The sequence below is a fragment of the Podarcis cretensis genome, assembly GCF_951804945.1.
Source record: "Podarcis cretensis genome assembly, chromosome: 9".
NCBI classification, from domain to species: domain Eukaryota; kingdom Metazoa; phylum Chordata; class Lepidosauria; order Squamata; family Lacertidae; genus Podarcis; species Podarcis cretensis.
The window spans coordinates 76,302,843-76,323,108 of NC_137178.1; the positions used below are offsets into that span (position 1 = coordinate 76,302,843).

The 20,266-nt window shown below is 42.0% G+C and overlaps 1 protein-coding gene across 3 annotated transcripts in view; it reads left to right on the forward strand.

Annotated features, from left to right (window-relative positions):
* DOK7 (docking protein 7) overlaps window positions 1-15,799 on the forward strand; it is a 39,240-nt gene extending 23,441 nt beyond the window's left edge. Inside the window, exons 9-11 of one of the 3 annotated variants that reach the window (XM_079991573.1) lie at window positions 2,570-2,641; window positions 3,689-3,838; window positions 15,333-15,799. In XM_079991573.1, the coding sequence (XP_079847699.1) occupies window positions 2,570-2,641; window positions 3,689-3,838; window positions 15,333-15,340 (230 nt within the window). In that variant the 3' untranslated portion in view covers window positions 15,341-15,799. Of the gene's footprint in view, window positions 1-2,569; window positions 2,642-3,688; window positions 3,839-7,111; window positions 10,236-15,332 lie in introns of those variants that run through there. The other 2 variants (XM_079991572.1, XM_079991571.1) reach the window with 2 other exon arrangements.
* Window positions 15,800-20,266: the final 4,467 nt, after the last annotated feature.

Consider the following 20,266-nt stretch of genomic DNA (forward strand, 5'->3'; position numbering starts at 1 on the left):
TCAGAGAGCATTCCAAGTAGTCAGGCATAGCAAAATCCCCTCAACTACCTTCAATAAGCATTCCTAGTTCTCTACCTCCAAAGATGAGGAAGTAACAGCCCTGTCAGTTGCAGCCAAGCCAACCTCTGACTCCTAGGCCAAACCAAACTCTCCAGAGTCCAAAGAGATCCCGCCAAAATCACCTTTGACTTCTCTGGCGTGAGCTTCTGCCATGCAGGACGTGGAAGTAAATATGAGGATTGAAATCCAATACACATCTGACGGCATTAGCCTTCTTGACCCAAGCTGACCTATTTTTCCAGAAGTTACTTAAGAACCAAATCAATCAATTTTTTATTTCTTGGAAAAATAGGTTTCAAATAATCTTTTGACTTTATGTTCATTTCTATATGTAATCTGTTCTGACAAATTAATAATGATTATTATCACATAACGATGTGCATCTTGGTGCAAGGCCAATTAAAATAATTCCTGTTGGCATTATTTTACTTGGTTGGAGATGGCTATTCCATTTCTGTTGTCATGCAAGTGGGAATACATATCTAATTTTGTTGTCCTTGGCTACTGGTCATGTGCAGTTGTTATATTGTGGTCAATTGTGTTATATTTTTCATGTTAATGATATCTAATGGATATCAGAAAGGCTGCAATAGGAAATAGAAAAATGTTTTAACTGATTCCTTTCATCAGCTGAATTAGCTTTAGGAAGCATTTGCTGAATTTTTGTTCAAAGCAAAGTCAATAGAATAATGACTTCATCTCTCAGTGACTCCAAAGGTGGGGAGAATAGTAGGAAGAAGAAAGAGGGAATTGATTTATCTATTACTGCCCCACTGCCATGACTATCTCTACAAAGCAATTTATTTTGAGCAACTGGGCACAATAGAACCATAAATGTAGCTAAAGATTTTTAGTATTAAGTTGGAGATTTTTTAAAAACAGGTGGTGCTTCTATGATAGTGTTTTGGTCCCTGAAAGCAAACGAAGGACAAACTTTACAAGTTGATAGGCATAGTATTTGGAGAGACAATTTTCTCAAACAAACCTAGGTCAAAAAAGCAAGTACTCAGTATTTTTTATGAGATAGATAGTTATGCTTTATTTTTCTATTCAGATAGGAAAGGTTGTGCATGTGGAAAGTCACAGGCAGTAATCTTTGCATTTAAACTGCAAGTTGGAAGACCTTTTGTGAAGAACTTCATCACAGGAATGCTGGTTTTGGTAGGATCCCCATGGTCAAAGCAATGTTTGCTGTAGTTCTTGGTCCTTGGAGTTCCTGTGATGATGTTTGAATTATTTAAGAAAATGAAGTTGAATGAGGAGTAAGCTCCATGAAAGATAAGAAAATCCTGTTTACAGATGATCTTCTGGAGTTCATTTTTATGTCCATCTTATGTGGTACCGATCCTGAAGTGCAGATTGCACAATATAGGGAAGCAACTGTTCCCTTGCAGAAATTGTAAAAAGTACTATGACAAACTTTTCTCTCTAGTTGGATAGGTTTAACTGTTTTGATTTTCCAGGTGTCCCCTCACATAAAATTGAGGTGAACTAGTCCTTCGGTGGAGCTGTACCATTTCTAATCAGATGTGTCTGCTATTACTGTCATTCAGTTAGGCAGACTGTCTTAAAAGACTCTGGGAAGGTTGCAAGTATCACAGCACTCCCAACCCCCATGCATCATGAGCGATTAGCGCACGGTGCAAACTCTTCAAACTGTGGTATTATTTACAGTGGTGCCCCGCAAGACGAACGCCTCGCAAGACGGAAAACCCGCTAGACGAAAGGGTTTTCCGTTTTGGAGGCGCTTCGCAAAACGAATTTCCTTATGGGCTTCCTTTGCAAGACGAAAGCCCATAGGGAAATCTCTGGGACAGCGGGGAAGTGCAGCGCGTCTTCCCCACTGTCCTCGGACCTCCTCTGAAGGCTGGCGGTGGGGCGGAGAGACCTCCTCCCGCCGCCAGCCTTGGGATGGCTGCTCCGAAGGCTGGAGGTGGGGCGGAGAGACCTCCTCCCGCTGCCAGCCTTCGGATGGCTGTCCTGAAGACTTGCGGTGGGAGGAGGGTTTTCCTTCCCACCGCCAACTTTCAGATTGCTGTTCTGCATGTTGGCGCGGGGAGGAAAAACCCTCCTCCCACCACAAGCCCCGGGAACAGAGGAGAAGCGCTGCGCGCCTTCCCCTCTGTTCCCTTACCTGTCCTGAAGGCTTGCGGTGGGGAGAAAAGCCCTTCTTCGCACCGCCAGCCTGGCAAGCGGTCTCCATAGGAACGCATTAATTGATTTTCAATGCATTCCTATGGGAAACCGTGCTTCGCAAGATGAAAAACTCGCAAGAAGAAAAAACTTGCGGAACGAATTAATTTTGTCTTGCGAGGCACCACTGTATTCCCTTTGGAGTGTTCTTAGAAGCATGTAATTCTTCCTAGATAATCTCCATATTTCTTGACTGAGCCACATTTTTTAATCCTTTGTGAGGAAACTTAAAGAATTGAGACATGTGCATTATTATTACTGTCCATATTGTTGTTTAAAATTGGATCAACAATGTATAGATTTCTGTATGCTCTAGGTCCTAAAGGAAGCTATGAATTTATGATGCCACCTACAGAGTCTGGCGCGCCACCTGATCCTGAAGAAGCTGGTGAGTAACTGACTTGCAGAGGAGTACACAGACTGGTGGTGATTTCATATGAATAGGCAGACAGATCTAGTTCAATGGGTGGCGAGGGAACACTCCAAATGACACAAGGCGTTGGACAAACCCTTAATGGGGGATATGCAGAAACTCAGTTCTAGCACCTCTCAGGTGTGTGTCGTTGCAATTATAAGAGAACAAGGGAGCTGTTCATGGTGAGTTCTGGCACCTCTTTTTCTTGAAAAATAGCACTGGGGATATGATGAGGGCCCAAGCAAGCACTTGCTGGAGGAACAACGTGAGCTACTTCCTAAATGAAAAAGCCATGAACATATAGGGAGGGTTCCCTGGAGTATTACAAAGCATACCTCACCCCAATAGAGTTTTGTTTTCCATAGAATACCCAACTTTGCCTTGCCTAGTCCTCATTTTCTCACTTCTAAGCACATATATCAATATATTCTTTGTGGAGAATCTGTAGAAGTTCTTTTATTCATAAGTTATTCCACTACCCGTTACTGGGTAATTTTTTCCCAATGCAAATACAAGCTTCAGAGGAAAGAATGTACCTCAGGACCATAACAGGTGAAGAAAGGGTTATATTCCCCACCCCCACCTGCTGCAATCCTGATCATTATTATTGCCCCCCCCATCCAATTGATGCTATTTGCATTTTTTAAAACTTCAACTGTAAATCCAAAGATGTATTTTAACATCATGTCTAGTTTGATCCTCAGCACCTGCAGAGCAAGGGCACTTTCAGAATGCAGTCTTGCCCTCTCATTGTAATACAACCGACAGCTGTATGCACTCTGGGTGTGCATGGAACTCATGTATGCTTGGGTTGGCACATTCATTTTCAGCCATATCACAAAGGAGAATCCATTTCCCCTGTTGAAATGAACAGGGTGGGGGCTTTTAGGCAGGAGAACTCCATGAGCGCATGAATTCAAAGATTTCCCTTCTTGTCTTACACCCAAGTTGATGTCTTTTTACTTCTTCAGGGGGCTTAAGTTAATGTATCTTTTAAAAGCATGTTCCTTCTTATGGCAGGGGCAGTAGGTTATTCAGCAGACCTACCGATGGCTGATCGACTGCATGGTGAAATGGCAACCTATGTTAATATTCCTACCAGCCCCACATCAAAGAAACAGCTTCATTACATGGAGTTGGAACTTCAGGAACCTAGTACAAGCATAAGAGGTAAATATCTTTGAAAGCAACTGAAGCGTGTTTCTGCTGTTTTTGCATAACATTTTAGGCTGTTCCATGGACCAAAAGGGGCTTTTGCAAAGCTACACTGTGGCATGGTCACCTTTTACAGATGCACCAATCACCACTGGTTATTGGGTACTTGTTAGCTCCAATGCAGCACTGCTACATGCTTTATTTTTTCTCTTTGATTTCAAGTAGTATACAATCTCCAACAATTTGTTTGCTGCTCTGTCTTGAATTTCTTTACCACTTTTGATGTGTGACAGGGGGGTTAAGTCCTGCTGCAATATCCCAGTACTGTCAGGATACCTCTTTTCCAGCTCTGGAATAACTCTCTTTTGCAGAACCTCAATATATTGTGGCAAGCGCATTGTTCCTTCTATAGGCTGCAGGCTTCTGACACCATAATGATCAACTGACTTTTCGTGTTTGTTTTGAGTACAGGATTACGAGTAAGATAGAAAACATGCTTTGTTTCAATTGATTTGCACAAGGGTGTAGAGCTGTCTGTCAGCAGTGGGTAGGTGCTCTTGGAAGCCATACTACCCTGGCACAAAGTACAGTGGTGCCTCGCAAGACGAAAAGAATCCGTTCCGCGAGTCTCTTCGTCTTGCGGTTTTTTCGTCTTGCGAAGCAAGCCCATTAGCGGCTTAGCGGATCAGCGCTATTAGCAGCTTAGGGGCTTAGCAGATCAGCTGATAAGCGGCTTAGCGGATCAGCGGATGAGCTGATAAGCGGCTTAGTGGATCAGCTGATAAGCGGCTTAGGGGCTTAGCGGATCAGCTGATAAGCGGCTTAGCGGATCAGATGTTTAGTGGCTTAGCGGATCAGCTGATAAGCGGCTTAGCGGATCAGCTGATAAGCGGCTTAGCAGCTTAGAAAAGGGGGGGAGAAAAAAAAACCGCAGGAACTCGCAAGACATTATCGTCTTGCGAAGCAAGCCCATAGGAAATTCGTTTTGCGAAGGACCTCCAAAACGGAAAACCCTTTCGTCTAGCGGGTTTTCCGTCTTGCGAGGCATTCGTCTTGCGGGGCACCACTGTATTTAGAGAGAATAGCACAGAACTCTTAAGAAGCTCACTGGAGAGTAGCTGAAGCATTCCCCCTAAGGAGATATTGGAGAAGCAATTAGGCAAGTAGGAAGATAACCATTTGAGGACAGAATCACTGTGATCAAGGGAAATGAGGGGGTGATCAACTGTTGGCTCTTCTAAATTATCTGTTCATGGAGCATCCTGATTTGGTTGCACAAAACTTACACCCTGAGACCTGCGGTTATAGGGAGGTATACAAATTTAATTAATAGTAGTAGTAGTAGTATAATATATGATACGATATCTTCTTTAAATTCATTATTTGCTTGTGCAGAAGTTATACATCTTCCCATCAGTCAACCATTATCCCACACTTTTTAATGCATTTCCCTGCTACTTTGCTATACGCAAAAAATTGTTTTTTAAAAAAGTGTATTTGTTGGGCCCAGAACAACACAGCACTTTAATTGAGCAAACCTACATTTCTGATATGCAATGAAATCCCTCCTACAGAATAGTGACATTCTGGATGTGACCCATATCTAAGGGAGCAAAAATGTTGAGGAAACTGAGAACTGAGGACTGAGTAGAGGCCAAGAGATTTGATATGTTTGAATACCAATGGGAAGCAGCCAGAGGAGAGTAGTGTGCTTTATTTTACTTTTCTGTTTAGTTTTTTTTCCTGTTTGGTATGTTGTTTTCTATTATTATTTTTTAGTTTAATTGGAATTTTATGGTATATATTAGATTGAAATCCTTTAATAAAATTAATTTAAAAATGATAATGTGGAAAAGAGCACGGTTGATGGCAGCTGGAAGCCAGGAAAACACAGGTTAGGTCAGGATTATAGGGTGGTCAGCTCATCACATGTGGCAGGGAAGAAGGAAGAAAGGTTAGAAGGAAGTAACTGAAGAGAGGAAGGAAAAAGCTCTGGTGGATTCAATTTTTGTATTGAAAAAGTGCATTCCTAAAGTAGGGTTCTGCAGCTGCATATCTTCAGAACCTTTTACAACTCCTTCGCTAGGGAGGAAGCAGCGGTTGCTGATACTCATTAGGGCTGGCAGCGTGGAAGACAAAGAGACCAGCAGAACCAATGGCTGGCAGTCCAAACCAGTTCCAGCTTTTTCTTTATCCCTACAGGGGCAATGCTGAGATTAAGGAGAAGGAAAGTGACAAGTAGTGAGACTCCCTGGACTGGTTGGCAGTGCAAAAACAAACAGGCAGCAGCTGATTATGGGGCAGTGCCCCATCTACCCTTGCAAACTAGTGTCCAGCGGGACGAGATGCTCTCCGTCTTCCCATTGGGTACAGAGCAGCCCCTCTGGGTCTGCTTCGTGAGAAGGACAAGCATCTTCCCAGCAGGAAAACAATGCGGAAGGAAAGATGGTCCTGAGCAGGACCACTACTAATGGGGAAGTTGTGGGGTGTGAAACACAGAGCAGTCAAGTACAACATCCCTAAAGTGGACATAAAAAGGGGGTGTCTGGACCAGCCAGTCGGAATTTTCTGTTTCCTCCTAGGCTGGGACAGACTTCCTCTACATGTGACCAGAGGTGGGCGTGTCCTCACCTGTGCAGGAACAAAGGCATAGGGCTGGCCGCCTTCTCTCTCTCTTGACTACATTCATCAAAGAAGCAACATCTGCTTTTAGCCTAAGATGCTCTCTTGGCTTCAAGCCAAGAGAGGACAAAGGGACTATCTCTTTATGGAATAGATTCCAGGTATATTACTTTTGTAACTTAAGTCTGCCTTCTGGGATCCATCTGTGAACAGAATGTGAGTGAGTAAACTCTTTTTATACTTTTATAGAAGGCTGTAATGTGTCTATGTCTTTTATGAGGGACTAAAGGGGAAATTATCAGGTAACTTATTTTAGAGGCTTTAGCGAGCCTGAGCAAACGCATCTGCTGTGCAAGTTTAAAAAGGGGAATGTTACTCTGCTAAATTGTAGAACTTATTAACACAGGTTGGAAAGAATATAATCAAGCAATATATCCTCTCCTGCATCCCTGGTCATTCCCACAGAAGTGCTGATAGCACTGCAACATTATGTTGTAGGTTCCACTTGTTTGTTTGGATTCTGAGCTACAAGAGCTTAACTGTTTCTTGATGCTATGTTTTCCAGTAACAAAGATTATAGCTTTTAAGTTCTGGTGTGGGTATTATTATTTGTGCTGTGTGTGACATCAAACTGAGTGTTATTGTATTCTTACCTAATTATCTTAGGTGAAAGTACATGAAGATGTTATAACCATGGCAATGTTTTTCTGCCATAGGGAGTGGATCAACTAAATATGCCCAGATTGACATCACAGCGACAGAGACTGCTCATAAAGTAGGGACACAACATGCTCAGTTCAGAGAAGAGCGTCTGCAAGAGCTGGAACAGAAGAAGAAAGGCTCTTCATAGCTGCCCCTAACATAGTACTTGTAAATGTTTCATGAGTTTATTAATTTAACTAAACGCTGCCATCGTTTTCAGATTTGTACCAGATTCATTCCAATCTATTCATTTCCAATTGGAAAACTGGTAGCATGGGGTGTGTGGGTTTGTGTGTAAAAACATTGGTTGTACACATGTATGACAGATCATTTACGTTGTAATTTTTTTACTATCTTGACAAATCAGGTATCAAATACAAATGATTTTCAAACTGTGGCATTTAATTTAAAGACATTTGAATGTGTTGTGTGTTAACAAGGATGTACATGTAGCTAAGTATACATTAAATATTAAATATACAGCATGCGTATTGACAAGAATGCTGTGTTTTGTTAAGAGTTAAGGTAGCTTTTCATGCTGTTTTTCAAAAGTCAAAGACAGATTTCTCATAAGAATCACTGTTGGAGAACAGATACAGCTTTAAATTTCCAGCCTCTCTATTTCTGCTTTTTGGCAACTCTTGAGTTGTATAGAAAACGTAATTATTAATTATAATGAAGAAATCAGATATTACCAAACAGTTTCTCTTTAATAGTTGCAGCAGCAAAACTATTGCCAGTGCAGGCAAAACCTAATCGTATGGCAAGTGAAGCTTTGTTCCACTTCCCAGGAAAAGATACACAGGAAAATAGGCTGACACACCTACTTGCTACTTGCCTGACCAAAGGCAGCTGCCACTCTACTGTCCCACTTTGTCTTCGCAGCATCGTAAGGGACAACAGCAAGCCCACATTCTGGCCTTTGAGCTGGTGCCTCAGTGCTGTAGCACACTAGCTCAGTTCCTAAACAAAATCATAATGGTAGAGGCAATGATGAACAGCAAAGCAACAGCCAATCGCACCTTGAATAAACCAAGTTGCAGTCGTAATTCACAGTAGAAATTGCAGAATTAAGGCACACCAGCTATGCTGAACATTCTGGGTAGTCTTCAGTGGCAACCATGTGCTGATGGAAGGAGTCCATCAGAGGAATGGACCAGGGGTGGGACCAGTGGCAGATCTCCAAAAATGCCACCCTGGACTCTTTTGGGAGATAAATAATTTGATAAATAAAAATTGCCTCCCTCCCCATTCTGCTGGTGGATTCCTATTATCTGTGAATACACCACCTTTCTTCTTTTTTGGCTTGTTTAGTTGGACTTTTGAAAAACAACATTTATGGCAACCTCATCTCTTGATAAAATAGGTATGCTGTCAATGACTTCCTCTGGGGTTTTTGGGTTTTTTTACAAGTAACTTTTCTACTAAAGCAACACCCTGACTTTCTTTTTTTTATTAGATGTAACTAGTGACTCTGGATTCAGCGGTACCATGTAGAATGAACTGGTATCTCTGCCATCTTCCCCTCCGTCAAATGCAATTTATTATTTACTCTACTGAAACAGGTTAATATATTATTTCTGTCCACATTTCATGACTGTGCCACTTTCTTTGTTTATCTCACTTTGTTTATTTCATGTACAGTGGTGCCCTGCAAGACGAATGCCTCGCAAGATGGAAAACTTGCTAGACGAAAGAGTTTTCCGTTTTGGAGGTGCTTCGCAAAACGAATTTCCTATGGGCTTGCTTCGCAAGACGAAAATGTCTTGCGAGTTCCTGTGGGTTTTTTCCCCTCCCCCCTTTTTCTAAGCCGCTAAGCCACTTATCTGCTTATCCGCTAAGCTTCTAAGCCGCTAATAGCACTAATCCGCTAAGCCGTCAATGGGCTTGCTTCGCAAAACGAAAAAACCGCTAGACGAAGAGACTCGCAGAATGGATTCTTTTCGTCTTGCGAGGCACCACTGTAGTTTAGCATTTGGTTCAACATCCTATGAAACTGTCACATGATTTTATAGAATATTGTAAGGGATAGTTTATGCAGAATCCATGGCCCCTTTTGAAAATAGAGATTTGCATTTTGATTTCCCAAGTTTGCCTCAAAAGGTGGCTGAAACAAAAACTCTCACAGGGGGCTTGATCATGACCTTTGGGTCAACAGTGTGGCTTCCTGTGTTGTTTCCAGAACCTGCTTATGCGCAAACCCATCTTCACCTAGATGGACATTTCTTGCCTTCAGTTTCTGTGGGCCCAAATGAAGTAAGTGTGTCTATTCTTTGTTTTCATTTCATTTCATTTCAGTGTTTTAATTTTTCCCATTTTCTGATTGGGATGTCTTACATGTATTTTCCCACTTAATACAACTTTTCCACTGAATACAGTGGTACCTCGCAAGACGAATGCCTCGGAAGACGAAAAACTCGCAAAACGAAAGGGTTTTTCGTTTTTTGAGTTGCTTCGCAAGACGGATTTCCCTATGGGCTTGCTTCGCAAGACGAAAACGTCTTGCAAGTTTGTTTCCTTTGTCTTGCAAGTTTCCTTTTTCTTAAAACCGTGCATTCACTTCGAGGAGCAACTCATAGCACGCGGTGTGGTAGCCTTTTTTTGAGGTTTTTGAAGAATTTGGTGATTTTTGAAGCTTTTCCAAAGTCCGTGCTTCGCAAGACGAAAAAATCGCAAGACGACAAAACTCACAGAACGAATTAATTTCGTCTTGCAAGGCACCACTGTACTTAAAATATGGAGGTGCTCTCAAGCAAAGAAGTTGCTATTTTATGAAAAGTGGGCCTAATACTACTGACACAATTCAGATATTAGTGCATTGTACTCTGGGCTTTAGCAACTATAACAGTATTCCATAAACAGTATACTTATTTACTCTTGCAAATAAGTAGTCAAAAGAATATTTACCCGAATTCATAACATTTATTGCAAATATAGCTGCAGATACTTAGAGAACAGTGTTCAATCTATTGGAAAGTCAGTAATGTCACTGTACTTTGTATTGAAGGATTGGTACAACTGAGCCTTTAATTCTATAAATGTTTTTATATTCAACTGTAGTCTAATACAATTTACTATTTATAATTTACTGCTGTGTCTTTTTGTATCAAACTGCTATTATTCAAAGTTGTTTCTGGCAATGCAGGGGTTTAAAAGAGAAAGTTAAACAATCTCATAATATTCAAATAATACCCCCTTCTAAGAATTGTCCACGAGCACTTATCAGTATTTTTTGCCTCCAATTGTACCTGTCAGATGAGAACTCCCATGATAGCTACTAAATAGGCAGAATGAGCTATGCTTCATTTTACACAGCATACTATAATGTGAAAGAACCAGAATTCTGTGATATCACTCAAATTCACATTTGATGGATTCCTTTTTATGACCAGCTTTTGCCTCCATACTACTATACAAAAATTCAAAAACAAGAAGCAGTTTCTCCTTCCAGCAAACAGCAGCAACTCTGCTGATGGGAAGTTATAGCAATTATACAAAAATATAAAATGATTTTTCCATCAGTGCCTTTGAAATTGAAAAGTGGAGTTCTTTCAGAAATACTGTTCTCCGCATGGGTGTTCAGCAGGGTAGGGACACCCCCACCCCAATAAAAAACAATGTTCTCCAGATCCCCAGCTATCATTTTTAAACAGGTACGTTTCTAGCATTTATTTGTAGAGTCTGAGATATGAAGCAAAATGTACAGGCACTTTTCTTTTCATGTTGTGTGTGGAAAAACTGGCCTGCTCCAATCAGTGTTTTAGATTTCAGTCATCCAGAAAAATTCATGGGGATACCTATGGCTCTCCGTTTATTTCTATTTCACAATAGTTTGACCTTTTCCATAAATGCATTTTCATTTTCCCTTCCCTATTCTGCCATTAAACCCAGTACTGTATACTTTAGATGGTATCTTGTAAGTACACTTAACAATTTTTCAAACCAAGTTCCAGTGTACAGTGCTACCTCTAGTTGCATTCCACTCTTGTTATGGACTTTCAGCTTATGAACGTGGCAAACCTGGAAGTGTTTACTTCCGCCTTTGCCACGCACACATGAAGTGATCTGCGCACCTCGTGCATATGCAGAAGCACTCGATCGCACATGCGCGGAAGAGGCGCTCAAGTTGCAGACTTTTTGGGGTGCGGACAGCACCCCGAAACAGATTAAGTCCGCAACTAGAGGTAGCACTGTATTCCAACATTGCTCACTAAGGCTGAACTATAATTTACCTGGGAGTAAGTTCCATTTAACTCAATGGAACTTTCTTCTGATAAGACATGCATGGAGTTGCACTATAAATAACTAAATATATGCTATAATTGAAAGTTTTCAAACAAAAAATTGTCCTCAGTTTTTATTCATATCTATAGATAGTAGAAAGTATTCTATTCTATTTTAAGAACTAACACAATTATCAGGTTTAAACATATACTGTGATCTTGACCTGGATCAAATCTAAAATTTTGAACCTAATCATTAAACTAGAAGGATGCATATGAGACAATAACAGTACTTAAGCTGGATCGTTTTCCAACGTGTATAAAAGGAATGAATTACAGGATTAGCCAAGACATTTACTTGCCAGTGTTTTTTACTGAACCATATGAATGTCTATAAAATGAATCTCTAGTTTGTTCTGTCAGTGCAAGGATTTATACTTGTGCAATGGAACTCACCCTGCTTAAGCCCCTTGTACCCTGCACCCTCCTCAGATCTGATCCAGAGGGTTGGGAGAAGCCCAGAACAGATTTAGGGAGCCTTTGCTTGTTTTGATATAGAATCTTGCATGCAAGTCCAGATCTTTTAATCCTGTTAATGTATACCTTTATCATTTTCTCCTTTATTTGGGTATATTTATTCATAATGTAAAAACAAAAACAATTTAGAATTACATTCAATTCTTGCTGTTCTCGGTTTCAATCTCTTTGATTCACAAATAATTCAAAGAAAATTCTTTAACGTCTACTGCTAAGTAATATATGGAAATAATTAACTTTCTTCTTCCAAGGGTTTTTACAAAAAGCAATAACTTTAAAGACTGTGGTATTATGATTATTCCCAAAATGTCCTACTTTAATTTATTTAACTACTGGAAATCTAGCTATACTTCTTTAAAAAGCACTAACGCTGATAGCATTAACACCCTATCACCAACATTTAATGTTAACTTTCTTTATTTCTCAGAGGCATCCCTTTAATTAGTTCTTACTGCTATTGCTCAGATTTTAGTACTCTAAATGAAAAATATTGGCGAAAGGGAACAAATCTGTCATGTTCTTCTTTCCAATAATGCTGTTTCTGACCATCTATTACTTGGAGTAATCCTAGGAATGGGTCTATCATAAATACTTGAAAACTAATTCACAAACTTGAGTTCTCAAAATAAATGTAGTTAATACTGCTTTTTAACAAAGGCTTCTCTACAATATCAAATGCTTTTTGAGCATCCAACATGGTAATTCAGTTTTTTTGCCTTGTTATTAAACTGAAACTAGTAATAGATAATGCCCTTAAATATGTTTCAATATGCTATTTGATGGAAGGTGACATGAAGGCACTGTATTGTAATTCTGAGATAATTATTTCATAGTCGCTTCTGCTTTGCACATAATTTCCCCATGATAAGGCTAAATTGATCTTATACATAATTTTCCTTTTTGTTTCATAATTTAAGTATCTTTCAAAATTAAACATCAAGAGCTAGTATCTGATCTGATGTCTTTTCTTAAAATTATTTTTGTCTTTTTCTAACATCTATTTGGTTTTGTTTATACTTGTTGTAATGATCGATAAACTGGATAACTCTTTTCAGCAATAAAAGGGGTGACTAAAATAAAGGCAAATCTCTGGGGCGTATTGCATGGTACAGACATATCTTGCATAGAAGGTAAAATAGCACTGATGTACTCTCTGGTTCTGTTTTTTTTATTATTAAAAAAAACCCTATGGCGTTCCTAGCACTATGGATGGCAGAGGTTATAAATGTTGACTTGAGAAATACATATGTACATGGATACGAATGCACAGAAATTCATAGACATACATGCACAAACAAACACACTTTTGGTTTAAGGTAACTTCCTGTATAAGGGATGCAGGTGGCGCTGTGGGTTAAAGCCTCAGCGCCTAGGGCTTGCCGATCGAAAGGTCGGCGGTTCGAATCCCTGCGGCGGGGTGCGCTCCCGCTGCTCGGTCCCAGCGCCTGCCAACCTAGCAGTTCGAAAGCACCTCCGGGTGCAAGTAGATAAATAGGGACCGCTTACCAGCGGGAAGGTAAACGGCGTTTCCGTGTGCGGCTCTGGCTCGCCAGAGCAGCTTTGTCATGCTGGCCACGTGACCCGGAAGTGTCTCCGGACAGCGCTGGCCCCTGGCCTCTTAAGTGGGATGGGCGCACAACCCCAGAGTCTGTCAAGACTGGCCCGTACGGGCAGGGGTACCTTTACCTTTACCTTTAACTTCCTGTATATGTTCCAGACCTATGATAGGTGTGCTTACTTGCATGAACATGAACTCAACCACTTCTACACACATGCGCATCCCACAAGTATCTCTAAATTGTTTTAGCAATTATTGCTGTGGTCACAGCACACTTCACTAGCCCTCTTGGGGCAGTCTTGCCCCCATGTTGGTCCACAGAGGAGCCCTGGCACACTGGCAAGCACTGCCCCCTAGAGTGCAGAGCTAATCAAACCCAGACCATACTAAAGGAATGGAAGAGGGGATTCTAGTTCTCCCCTCATCCCTAGGAGGCATACAAGAGACTGAGATAGCGGGGTGAGGGTGGGGTGGCCTATGTGCCAAGGACATGGGCTGGGACAAGGATGAGTAGGTTTCACAGAATGGCAGGAGGAAAGATACAAAGGTAGGAGTGGGTGAAGCAAACAAAAGAATGACTTGGTACCATCTGCAGATTTCAGATAGATGCTCCTACTTTCCTCCCTAAGGTGACTAATGAAAATATTTCAAAAATAGAACTAACAATTGTTCTCTCAGAGATCATCCGCTCCTTTCTTTTCTCTGACTTAATAGTATGCCTTTTAGCACTAGCTTCACACTTTAACCAGTTACTCATGCTGCAGGCCCTGAACTGCCTTTTTTCATTTCTCATTTGGCATGTCATGAACACTTCACTGACACAACTGAAATTTAATGACTCTCCACCTCTTATATTCCTCATTTGCTGTATCTTTGACTTGACAGAATATTTATCTGCATAACTCTTAAAGAATAAAACTGGTGGGGTTTTTTTGGGGGGGGGGTTGCATATGTGAAAACAACTAGTGATGGTGCTGAAGTTTGGAACTGGGGAGTGCAAAAAGCAACAACTCCCCCGGTTCAAAAAACAAAAACCAAAACCCAAGTTCAATCTTAATCTAATGCATGGGCCTTGCTTGGATTCAGACTGGCACAAGCCTTTCCCTCCCTGTTCCAGTCCAAATTTACAAGGTGGCTGCCTTAATATATTGCATAAAAGATCCATGGGAAAGCTAATTCCCATTGGTTCTGATGTCCAAGCTAGCACAATCTTCAAGACCCATGGGAACTACATTTCCCATGTTTTCTTACATCTGGGATGCTTCTGGACATCACGTGGACAGTATCACAAGTGTGGTACCAAGAGATTTAGTTCCTAATGATCCCTCTAAGATGTCAATCTATGAGAACTACAGTGGTACCTTGGGTTAAGAACTTACTTCATTCTGGAGGTCCGTTCTCAACCTGAAACTGTTCTTAACCTGAAGCACCACTTTAGCTAATGGGGCTTCCTGCTGCCGCCGCGCCACCGGAGCACGATTTCTGTTCTCATCCTGAAGCAAAGTTCTTAACCCGAGGTACTATTTCTGGGTTAGCTGAGTCTGTAACCTGAAGCGTCTGTAACCCGAGGCACCACTGTATATTTATTCAAGATTCTGCCAACAGGCTGAAGGTCTATTGAAGATGCAGCTCCCAGATAAATTACGGGGAAGGAAAAGGAGCTGGGGTGAGGCTTTAAGGCCTCATTACAACCACAGTAATATAATCAGGTGTGTGCTGAAGCTATCACTCTAGATGGGACTTAGCGGATATTAACTTATTTGGGGCCCATGTTGAATCAAGCTGAGATTAACCTATTTGAAGCAAGCCCATTCCTGGCGAAGAAAACCATCCATTTCTAATTATGTCACATTTCATCCTGCTGCAGATGTCTGAAAATAATGGACAAAAGTAAGAGGAACTGAAGCATCCCCTCCAAGTCTCCTGATTTTTCCAGGGGCAGTCCCAGAATTTATGAAGGCCATTCCGGCTTCTGGTTTGATCCTGGAATGTCCCTATTTCTGTCGCCAGCACTGAGCTTGGGGAGGAAGATGAGCCAGTGCTTGTCCCAAGCAGTGGTGGCTGCAGTGGTGCGGGAGCATCCTGCTGGCCTCCTTCCGTCAACTCATAGCAGCTGCTGGAGAGCTGGTGAGGAGGAGGAGAGGTTGCCACCACCATGTCCCAACCTCGCATGATACGCTGACTGAGGGGCAGGTATAGGACAGGGCCGCCCTGGGCTGGAAGAAACGGGGAGCAGAGCAGAGCACAAAAAGCCTTGATTTTATTTTTTAATGCTTTGTGCATCCACATCTAACCTTGCCCCTTTCTAAAATTAATTTATTGGTGTGTGTTTTTCTTTTTGTACATCTAAGGTAAAGGGACCCCAGACCATTAGGTCCAGTTGTGGCCAACTCTGGGGTTGTGGCGCTCATCTTGCTTTATTGGCCAAGGGATCCGGCGTACAGCTTCCAAGTCATGTGGCCAGCATGACTAAGCCGCTTCTGGCAAACCAGAGCAGTGCACGGAAACGCCGTTTACCTTCTTGCCAGAGCAGTACCTATTTATCTACTTGCACTTTGACGTGCTTTCGAACTGCTAGGTTGACAGGAGCAGGGACCGAACTACGGGAGCTCACCCCATCGCGGGGATTCGAACCACCGACCTTCTGATCGGCAAGTCCTAGGCTCTGTGGTTTAACCCACAGCACCACCCGTGTCCCTTTTTGTACATCTACCAAAGAGTAAAATACAATAACATTGCAATGAAGGGGTTTTCTAAGGACAGTGGAGGGCATATGTGCTGTGTCCTATTAGCGTGCACTCACCCTTCTTCTGCTAAGAAATGCTCTGCAGCAGGGGACAATGTCAAAAAATCGGAGGTTGAGGAGAGTCAGTAGATGAGGAGTGAGAAATGTCCCTATTTTCATCTGAGGGATGCTTGGGGGGGGGGGGATACTGAAGTAAAAAGAAGAGAAATGCTTCAAGTGTGTTTTTCCTGTCTGCATAATAGTGTTATTTTTCAGGGAATGTCTGTCACAGATACTTTGAGCTACTCTGTAAAATTCTGGTGAAAAACACAGCAGCATTGATGAGGCAACCTTCATGTTCTTCCGCTTCAGCATCTAGAATCCTGCAACTGGAAAAGGCTTTCATCCAGCTCAACCTCTCTAGGGCTTAATGCAGGAAATGTAGAGCTGGAACAGTCCCACGAGCTAGCCTGCCTGCCTTTTTTATTGACATTTGTAAGGCAGTATAACATTTGAAAGTTTCAGTCGTGGTAAATGATTCCACATCAGACTCAACTTTTAATAAAGAATTGTCATTTGGAAAGAAATCCCATGCAATAAATCCTTATATGCATGGGATTTGAACAAGTGAAGGACGGTTGACAAAAATACATTGGGTGGATGTTTTGGTTTAGCTCTTATTGCACAGATGAAAGGTATAAGGCCTTTGGGAGCACAGGAGAGGACAGGTCTTGTTCCAGAGAGTTTCTCTTTGCTAATAAGTTCTTAGCTTGTGTTTCCATGCCACTTATGCAATAACAGTGATAATGAGCTTACCTATAAGCCAAAGGTTTGTTTTGTCTGCCCCCTAAGCTCTTTGAGATTTAGAGCAATTGCTCTCTTTGTTCTCACTTTCTATCAGAAGACTGAGCATTCTGAAATCTCCTGCTTTCTGTCAGCAGTTTTCTAAATTAATTAATTTTTAAATCCTGACCAGTAGCATAACCTGATTGCACATATACTGTTGTGAATCAGTGACATTTTTGTCCATCCAAAAGGCTGCCCTATGATGTTCCATACATTAGATGGGCAAACTTAGGGACTGAAATATTCAGGAATCTGCACAGGACCATGTAAGGAGAAAGGTGCAATGACAGGAAAAGAAACTGTAACTTTCTAGTCCCTTCTTGTCTTTCCCCGGAATGAATCTTCTTTTTGTTTTGTTTCTCGCAAAATGAAGAGTTCTGGAAAATTCACAAATCTCAAACAGCCAATAAATACTGTTACAGGAGTCTATGACACTCATCGTGCATCTTTAAAGCTGTCTGTGACCTACTTTGCTGTGTTCATACATACGAATCTGGGGGCTTCATTCCTCCAACACTACAACCTTTACCTTTCCCCTGCAAACTTTGCAGCTTCTTGCAACTTGGCCGAAATAACTTGAGTTGTACTCAGATGTAAAAAGACTTTACAATTCCTTGTTCATTATATCAGAATAATACTGTTTCTCAGGTTAACCAGTAAGCCCAAATTAACAACACCTTACGGTATGTCTTGAGCATATACTATTGTTGCTGCCACCTTTATCTCTGCCACCGGACCTCAGGCTTGCAGCCAGAAGTAATTCAGACATCAGGCACCATACAGTATGTTTCCGAGCACAATTCAAAATGTTGGTGCTGACCTTTAAAGCCCTAAACGGCCTCGGTCCAGTATACCTGAAGGAGCGTCTCCACCCCCATTGTCCAGCACCGAGGGCCTTCTGGCAGTTCCCTCATTGCGAGAAGTGAGGTTACAGGGAACCAGGCAGAGGGCCTTCTTGGTAGTGGCGCCTGCCCTATGGAACGCCCTCCCTTCAGATGTGAAGGAAAAAAGCAGCTATCTTATCTTTAAAAGGAATCTGAAGGCAGCCCTAGGGAAGTTTTTAATATTTAATGCTGTATTGTTTTTAACACTTTATTGGGAGCCGCCCAGAGTGGCTGGGGAAACTCAGCCAGATGGGCGTGGTATAAATAATAATAATAATAATAATAATAATAATAATAATAAATTATGCTACAGCTCTCTTGGACCAATGTTAGGGGTGAGGAGCTACCTTCTCATTGGCTAAGCAGCAGGAGAGCTCCTGTGCTGAGAGGCTTGTGCTTCCAGGGAGATGGGGGCAAAACCACCATCACCCAGGATGGGGAGGGCATTGTTCAAAGAACTAGCCCACTTGGGAGGTAATCAAACAACCTATCCAATGGGGCTGAGCCTGCTTATCTTAAAAATGTGCTATTGCAAATCAAACGTGGAAATAAATTAGTCTGCGTGTAGTCCAGACTGCAATTTTGTATGTCAACAAAAACCTAAAGTGGTTTGAGTGATGGCATACAAACGAAACCAGAGTCTTATGACAAACTACTCACAGGGCTGGTTCGCTTCAAGCCAATCTGGAGACTGGGTTGAAAACAAGCTGACTCCATGCAGGTTCACTTGGTATACTGAGGAAATAGGTGAGTGCTAGACTTCTCACAAAGAGCAATTGGAGGGTCGAAGCAGCTGACAGGAGGCTTTTCATACTGGGCTGAAGTGTGATGACCTGCTTTTCATCTTGCACAGCATTACAGTTCACCTTAGGGACCGCACAGGAGACATACTGGGATGCTCCTGTCACTCGGTTTTGAACTGCAGCAGACTGCAGTCTTGGAAGGACCGTGCAACCTCAACTGATCTGGGCAATCTATCAGTATTTTGGATCAGACATTACATAATCTGTTTTCTTCTGCTAGTGTCTTTTTCACACAAAATACATGAAGAAGACGACTAAGGAATATATTTTCTGTCTCTTTAGAGAAGCTTTTATAAACACTTAGAAGTGTCACACTTTTAAAGCAGAGTATTTTAAAGTGCACCCTCCCACCCAAACCCTGCCAATCTTTGTCACTGTTAACTATATCACAATTTTAAATGTCTTGTGCATTAAAGCTACTCTTCATCCCTGGCATTAGTACAAGAGCACTGACTGCTACAATAGGCAGGAAGCATCGAATGGCCACTGGTTGCCATCCCTGCCTTTGGCAAAAAGCATAGTAGTTGCCAGTAGCAGAGGGAAAGCTCAAGGACCGTTTCTCTCGCTCCCCTCCCTCCTGTCCTTAGGTGACTATATCAGTTGTGAATATCAGTTGCCAGGTTCCCTTGCCAGACTAAGGAAGGGTGCCTCTCCCTTCTTGTGAAGGTTAATACTGGTCAAAATGAACATGTCCCCCCATCGAGAATTCCAAAGGTTGGAAAGTACGGGGATTTGCCAGGACCCAAGACTGGCCTCAACAGCCAATTTCACATACAAGAAGGTCAGAGCAGAGGCAGTGAGAGAGAATTCTCCATTTGCATAGCTTGAGGGATCTTTTAAAATCCTGGAGGTGGCAGTAAGCATGTCAGACCAACCTAAATTTAAATAATGACTGAACACAGGCACAAATAATAAGCAGCGGGCTGGAATTAGATTGAAAATAAATATCAGGCTGGGTACAATATGGGTCTGGAGGGACACAGGTGGCACTGTGGGTTAAACCACAGAGCCTAGGAATTGCCGATCAGAAGATCGGCGGTTTGAATCCCCACGACGGGGTGAGCTCCCATTGCTCTGTCCCTGCTCCTGCCAACCTAGCAGTTCGAAAGCACATCAAAGTGCAAGTAGATAAATAGGTACCGCTCGGGCGGTAAACGGCATTTCCGTGTGCTGTTCTGGTTCGCCAGAAGCGGCTTAGTCATGCTGGCCACATGACCCAGAAGCTGTATGCTGGCTCCCTCGGCCAATAAAGCGAGATGAGTGCCGCAACCCCAGAGTCGGCCACGACTGGACCTAATGGTCAAGGGTCCCTTTACCTTTACTTACAATATGGGTCAGTGCTGAGTGGTTCCAAATACATTCATTATACTACCTAGGTGGAGAGCACAACTATTGAATTATTAGTAGGGTATGGAGTGGGACTTCATTTTCAGTATGATCAGTCCAAGTGTTAGGGGATTTTACTTTTGTTTAATAAAATCCCACGCGGACTCATGGTTATAGGAGAAAGGAATCCAGGTTCATAACCTTGTTAACATTTACA